The sequence below is a fragment of the Seriola lalandi genome, unplaced genomic scaffold (genome assembly GCF_002814215.2).
Source record: "Seriola lalandi dorsalis isolate HSWRI2012SDOR001 ecotype SW California unplaced genomic scaffold, Sedor1 jcf7180002054517, whole genome shotgun sequence".
Lineage (NCBI taxonomy): Eukaryota > Metazoa > Chordata > Actinopteri > Carangiformes > Carangidae > Seriola > Seriola lalandi.
This window is the reverse complement of record NW_019525070.1, coordinates 1321932-1329527: the sequence shown is the minus strand read 5'-3', so window position 1 is coordinate 1329527 and position 7596 is coordinate 1321932. Positions and strand designations below refer to the sequence as shown.

General features: G+C 39.5%; 1 protein-coding gene across 1 annotated transcript; it reads right to left on the bottom strand.

The window, feature by feature from the left end:
* Positions 1–530: 530 nt before the first annotated feature.
* cdk7 (cyclin-dependent kinase 7) lies at positions 531–6013 on the bottom strand. Its single transcript, XM_023413466.2, has 12 exons — positions 5889–6013; positions 5614–5673; positions 5495–5528; positions 5332–5399; positions 5158–5226; positions 3661–3771; positions 3131–3249; positions 2649–2748; positions 2462–2548; positions 2207–2356; positions 1762–1900; positions 531–1012 (listed from the first exon to the last, which is right to left on the bottom strand). Exons 1-12 carry the CDS (start codon positions 5952–5954, stop codon positions 984–986), a joined length of 1032 nt encoding a protein of 343 aa, XP_023269234.1. The 5' UTR covers positions 5955–6013; the 3' UTR covers positions 531–983.
* Positions 6014–7596: the final 1583 nt, after the last annotated feature.

The window sequence follows — 7596 nt, the reverse complement described above, 5'->3', positions numbered from 1 at the left end:
AGAGGGCCTTAAACATTAAACAGAAAATACAAATCTGCACTGGCTTTTTTTTTATTGAATAAGAAATAGATTTGATTAAATACGAAGACTGAATTTTTCCAACAGCCACATTCTCTTCTCTCTAATCTGATCCTGTTTGACAGGAAACCAAAAGGGCAGCAGAACGCCTGCTAAATCATCAGGCCTTTGACTTGTCAGACTGTGTTGGATCACAGTCATGTTGAAGAGAAAGGACAGCGAGTGAAAGCAATGTCTAGTGGCACATTGTTTCATGATACTGTCGAGCACGCAGACAGAGACTCCCCCTCACTCTCACTACCGAGCTGAGTAAATAAATCACAAGTATATTTCTGTCCACACACATTCAACAGGTGAAAAAGTAAACTGCATGAATGCTTCGAACATGAAATCAGTCTGAATATTGTGAACTGTATGTGTGTTATTGTATAAACTCGTGAACCTGCGAGAACATTTCAGTTCTCACAATCATGAGCACAAAAACCAACAAAATATAACAGTTTCATAGTAAGTTATTGAAGTAGGTCAGTCACATATATGCATATGCACCATTTATTGGTCTTACATACAAAAAATAAAAAAAAAAACATCTACATGAAATAAATCAGACTTGCTTGTTTGGTTGTTCTCTTTTTAAGTCACATAAATTAGACACCTTCCAACAGGCTCCCAGAGTTTAGGCATCAGTGAAGAACAACCAGAGCCAACACTATTGACCGCAGACAGTCTCTGTTGAACATCAGTTGCTGGACTGCTGGGCACAGCAGCACCTGGATACTTAGAGCTATCCTTATGCCCAATTCCCAACTCATGTAACAGCTATAACTTCTAAAATGTCCTAGAGGCGACCACATGGTGCTGGGTTTGGACTTCTTTTTTTCATTCCAGTGGACAATCCTGAGCAATGTGGGAAGCTGAACCACGCAGTGGTGTGAAGAAGGCGATGATCTGATTTACCCATCTGGTCAGAAAATGAGCTTCTTCTTCATCACAGCTGTAAATAACACAAAGATTGTTGTCACAAACATTATAAAAAAGGTTACATTCACTTTACATGTAAGTCTATGATACAATATAAGATATATACCTGCACTACGTGTACCAGTAAAACAAGCCTATAATGAGCAATCTGCTAACCACGGAAGTTTCCATCTACTGTAAGTATTTGGAGATTCTCTCTGTAATATACTGTAGCAAAGAGCATAGCGTATAGTCAGCCCAGATATTTTCCAAACCACATGAGGAGCTGGAAAAGCTTTGAACCTCCCAGTAACACCAAGGTCCTCCTTTAGTAAAACATACACTCCCACAGCCCTCTAAACTATATGTGTGTGTGTTCTACTTCAGTGTATTCTGAATTTTTAACTGCAGTTAAATGTGCAGCCAACACCCTTTGAATTGGTAGGTTCAGTGGAGTGGTATTCTAAATTTAAGACCTTAGTGTGCAGAACCATGCAAACACAGGAACAGTTTACTATGCAAAAATTCACAATATTCAATATGTAACTTTGGTCCGCGTGGGATGTTCTACATTTTCTAGCGCTTTCAAAATAAGCCTCAAACATTTGTTGCAGACACTTCTCCTTATCCTGTTCAAACTGCTCCAACGGCTTTATCATAATAACACTGATTATTTGACTTCAGGCAAACCAAGGTCAGGGAAGCACTTTGTAGATTTTGGTATATATAGCAAATAGAGTTAGTGGAGTATGGATATAAATATAGTGCTTATGTGTTCTTTACTTGTCTCCAAGCCTTCTATTTTCCTCTTGAGCCCGACTGTTTCCTTCTCCCTCAGAGCCTCAGCTGAAAAGTTGGGTCGAGGGAGCTGGGGGCCTGGAGTGGGACCAGGCCGATTACTGAAGTACCTCATCTTCAGAGCCTGGAAAAGAAGAGACAAAAGTGTAAATATGTCATCAATTGCAGAGGGGCAATCACACCTTACTCAGCAATATCTACAACTATACTGCAAGTAAGTATATGAGCCCACTTTCCCCATTCACCTGAACGGGAAAGTGGGCTTGTCTAATGTCAATCTTTTTAATCTTAGAATATGGACAGAATATAAAGTCTGATGTTTTCAAAAATACAAAAAGCTGCAGGAAACAACTATATTGTTTGCTATATATATTTTGCTAAATATATTGATTTAGCAAATTATTTTTTAATCATCCACTGTGCTTTTTACCTGTGTAGCTGTGGTCCTTGTTGAGGGGTTAAAGGTGAAGAGGCCCTGTAGGAGCTCTAGTAAGTCATCTCCAGCTGCACTAAATATATGTTCCAGAGGTGTGCCAGGAAAGATTTTGAAGGACACGTAGTCTGGTAGACTACTCACTCCCTGCGGAAACATTTGACAAAAAAAAAAAATGTATACAAGGATTTTCACCATCTGACCAAAGAAAATACAATCCCAGACATAACTGGGGAAAAACCAGATACCAACAGGCCATGTCTCTTCTGTGGGCGTCCCAAGAGCCTCAAAGATCTTTGTCAGCTGGTCAAGATCCGAGTCCCCGGCAAGGAATGGTATCTACAGTAAAAGGAGACACACAGAGACATTAGGATGGATATAAAAAGAACAGTATCCCTTGTTACTGTATGAATATTTTTTTGAAGTGAGGTTTGTTTACCCGAAGGAGTAACTCTGCCAGGATGCATCCCACTGCCCACATGTCAACACCCACACCGTACATCCTGGCACCAAACAGGAGCTCAGGGGAGCGGTACCACCTAGGAAAGGGGTTAATGGACAGAGAGACAGAGAGTTAAATTAAACAGCTCTCAGTCAGCCAGTGAAACCATAAAGGATCTCTTCTCTAGGAAGAAGATAAATTCTGTTAAACTGGATTGAAGCCTCCAACAACGTCGCTTTTCTGATTTGCCGCTATCCAGTGGTCTAGTAGTCAATTTTGTATAATGCATGCTGTCACATGTCTTAACCAGGCACAAAGTTATATCCTCACAAGATAAATTTAACTTAATAAAACAAACCACATGATATATTTATCTAAATGGATTTAGATTTCCAATGAGTGTAAGGAAAACACATGAGAAAGAACAGAAGAGCATAAAGTTCTGTGTCAGTACCATGAGATGAAGACACAGCACAGACCTGGTAACAACTTGATGTGTGTAGACTCTGTTCGGGCTGCCAAATGCTTTGGCCAAACCAAAATCAGCCAACTTCAACACTCCGTTCCCGTCCAACAGCAGATTATTGGGCTTCAGATCCTGGACGTGCAAGGTAGCAAAATATGCCTTAATGACTGTGTGTGTGCATTACCGTTCAAGTTTAGTTAAGCAGAGACTAGAGACAGGTATACTATTGTAACAGTGCACAGGTGGAAACTTTCCCAAGAAGGATGAGCAGCTCAGATAATAACGCAACAGTGATGACAGCATTTCAAAATTAGACCAGTCAGACAGTTAAAAACATGTTGAAGAAGAGATTCTTGTTCTTGCATCCTTTGCAGATTTGTACTTTGTACTCACTGTTATTTGAAGCATAAAAATTGTTTGATTCAGTATTAAATTTCCTGTGCCTTTGGTTTGGTTCCTACGAACCAAGAAATTAATGTTTGATAAAATCTATTAAAGAAAATCCACACCGTGTGTATGTGTGTGAAGTATAAGTGCTCTTACCCTGTGTAAGACCCAGTGTTGGTGCATATACTCTAATCCCTGTAGAGTCATGAGGATGTAGGCTTTGATGTTGGCTGGAGTCAGGACTAGGCTGGTGTCTTTGATGATCACCTTAGAAAACAAAACAAAGCCGTATATATACCATCTTCATCTTCAACCAATAATCTTCATCCATTACTTCATGTTTTTACATAGCTGTAGGCCATACATTCAAAATGAAATTACCATTCTCAGAGCAGATAAGAGAATTCACGACAACTGGGATACATCCGTGTGAAGAAGTGGACACAGCTTGAGCCAAGCTAGACTTCACAGTTCAGATTCAACCTCTCACCCAGAACCTCCATTGTTCAACCAGCTCTAAAAACACAGGCTTGAATATCCTTCTACATAATGTTACTGGCAATAAAAACATCCAACATCTGTAGCTGATAAGCTCATGCAGCCAAATCTAAACATGTGGCCTAAAAATAGGCTTTCAGCACCGGTAATAAGATGAGCATCATATTTCATCCTCATGTCTGTCCTGTTTGTCTGCTGCCTGTGAGTGGCTAATGTCATCAATTCACCGTGAGAGCCAAGAGCAGAGTGATATTGATTTTCTTTAAAGCGTGGTTATCTTGTTTTGCATCATCCTATTCAAGTCTGATGTATTGGTGGTGGACGCCCATCTGGAGCCTTGTAGGATAAAATAAACCGGAGGAGGAGGTGGGCCAAACTATAAAAGCCTTAGTGACCTTGTGGAACCACTTAATGGTCTGATGAGAGCACTCACACTGCTGTCTTCATCATCTTGCTCGTACTTCCTTGGCTAATACTGTATACTCTCATCTGACAATCACATTTTCTTTTTCCATCTTTCGACCTGCTTTTCACAGTTTTGGAAACTGAACGTACCAGCAAATAAATCAATATCACAGTTGCCACACACAACTAAAATGAAACCCAACTTTTAACTGCACTCCCTCTGATCTCTGTTAAGGGGGAAGCAATAAAGACTGAATTTCCATCTGGTGGCCCACTAGTGAAATGCAACTTCTTTTACTTTGACTTTGAACACCAAGAATGAAAGAGTAAAACTTCATATGGCTACTGACAAAAATCTGTACATTATGATATGATCTAATGCAAGAGGTGATGGTATGATCTGCTATATATAATGTACCAATGAAAAGCATGAATAATATGTATATGATATTAGACAAATAAGTAGAGGTTTACTTTCTAAGTGTAGAATTAGCTCATATTTTCCTAAAAAGGACATTAATTATTCAATTTTCAGGAAACTTACACAGTTGATGATGTTCAGGGTATTTAAAATTTTGGGAAACGACATTAAATTCTGTCAAGATAAATCAATAAAGAAATGTGGACAAATCAAAAACCTTTATAATGTGGTTGAATTAAACCCAGGATTCTCAATGGGCTGCTGCATGGGACTGCAGTCTTATTACTTACAGAGACAAGGAGATTTTTCAGGAGTGGGAGCTCTCTCACCTCTAGATCCGTTTCCATGAAGTCAAACACCAAACTGATGTTAGATTTGTGTCCAAAAGCATCCAGCAGCTGTAACACACACCACATTACATATTAATGCGCTGTTCAGATCAGGTGAACACTTACAATACAGAAAGATAATCCTACATGCTGACATACTGAATGTTTACCCACCCCAATGATATTTGGATGATGCAGCTCCTGCAGCAGTTTGATCTCTCGCAGAGCAGTCCTGTTTATACCTGTTCATACAACAGGAAACTGGACTTAGTAACAGGTGGATAACACTGTGTGGTAACAAACATTAAATGTGCGCTATCAGGCAGTCAGCACTCACCATCTTTAGCCTCGGTTCTGTGGCCAACCTTAATCTGCCAGAAAACAGACAAACCAACAGTTATTTAACATCAGCATAGCATACAAAAGCTAACACAAAATTAGGCTAATTTCCTTTACCTTTTTAATGGCAACTATGGTGTCAGTCGTCTTGTCTCTGGCTTTGTACACTGTGGCAAACTGGAGAGAGAGAGGGGAAACAGAGAGCAATGAATACAGAAACAAAGAGTCGCTGCTGCTGTGAACAGCATGCACCAGCAGGGCTTTGTTGTCATTAACAACCAGCAAACGCTTGCTAGCTTGCCCTCATGGTGTCTACACATCTAGCCACGGCGTGCTAAAGAAGAACGTGGACAGAAGTTAAAGACTTTAGTTTAGTGTATTTCTCTGCCTACCTGACCCTCTCCGAGAAAATCCAGTTTCTCGTATCGTTTGGCTCTGGACTTTACATCGAGCGCCATGGCAGCTAACTGTCATTTCACCGGGACACACTTCCTGCCTTGTTAAATGTCCTCAAAGACTTTTTCCGGGTTAAAGGAGGTTTTAAATTGACCAACAGCGCCATCTACCGGTTTGATGAGGAACACAGCTTGCAGAGGAGGTTTAGCTCAAATAAACAACCTAACATGAATATTTTATTTTATTTTGGGCGACAATTATTAGATTTTTTTAAGGTGCCTGTTTTTTTTTCATACATACACTTTAACATTAGACTACTACTTCTGCTGCAATAATAATAACCATAATAATAATAACAATAATAATAATAACAACATTATCAAATATGAAATATTACATTACATTACACATGAAATAATCTCAACACAAAGCTGATTTGTAATCAGATTATTATCAAATATATCATTTAATGTGGCACGTTCTCTCTTACATGTGTTTTCATACTGCTATATCTATAGTTTTGTTTCATATAAAATAATATAATAATTAAATATATTTATTTTATTTTTATTAATATTTTTATACCTCACTTTCTATGATTTCTTTATCAATGAAAGCAACACAAATTCCTGCAAATTCCTGTAACATCTCACAGTCATGGTGCAATATGCAATACTGTTATCGTCTGACAGCTTGCCTTTTTTATTTTATTTTATTTATTTATTTTTTCTTTTTTTTTTGCAGTTAGCAGTTTGACATTGGTCTCCTGAGAGTCTCTTCTGTCAGTTAGGAAGGTTTTGTGATCTATGCACCACTGAGCACATCTCTACATCCCATCTCCATACACAGTAGATACCCTCACATCCCACAGGATTAGGCATGGCTCCTCTCTTTTGACCCTCCCTGTCTCCTCCACACACAGACACACACACACACACACACACACACACACACACACACACACACACAAATACACTGAGTTTCATTTTCATGTTAAGTTTGACAAGAGGAGTGTGAAGGATCAGCAGGCCTAATACATCCCTCATTCTCCCCTCAGATGCATGCACATTCATATCCTGACAGCTCACAGATGTGACTGACAGGACCGTATGTGCCCATGCAACCATGCAGAGAAGAGAAGAGAAGAGAAAGAGAAGAGAAGAGAGGAGAAGAGAAGAGAAGAGAAAGAGAAGAGAAGAGAGGAGAAGAGAAGAGAAGAGAGGAGAAGAGAAGAGAAGAGAGGAGAAGAGAAGAGAAGAGAAGAGAAAGAGAAGAGAAGAGAGGAGAAGAGAAGAGAAGAGAGGAGAAGAGAAGAGAAGAGAAGAGAAAAGAAGAGACTCTGACCCAACTCTTTACTGGCCTTGTATCATAAACCTTTAGGGGCACATAGGCGGGCTTTAATGTGGTACATAACTGTCCAGTGGCAGACATAACTCAGACCCACTTACATCACTCGCTCTAAAACAAATGTGACATATTGATGTCCCCCTCTAATTCTGATATGATTTGAGGGCATTCTTGTGCTCATTCCCTTCAGTCTCTCTGTGAGGCTGCAGGGGAGGAGAGCTGCAGCTGAGTTATAAGTGACTCTGTGGCGTTTATACAGTTTGTCACAGTAAATCTCATGATAGCATGTGTAACATTATGCACACTAACTCACTTTGGTTATTTGTCACATTAGCAGATGGTGATGCTGTTGAGCTG

Coding starts and splice junctions, on each gene's coding strand:
- cdk7 (XM_023413466.2), bottom strand. CDS start 5,954: ATGGCGCTCGATGTAAAGTCCAGAGCCAAACGATACGAGAAACTGGAT. Junction 3,772..5,157: donor TCATGGAAACGGATCTAGAG/GTGAGAGAGCTC, acceptor TTGTTTTCTAAG/GTGATCATCAAAGACACCAG. Junction 1,013..1,761: donor AATAGAAGGCTTGGAGACAA/GTAAAGAACACA, acceptor TGTTATTTACAG/CTGTGATGAAGAAGAAGCTC.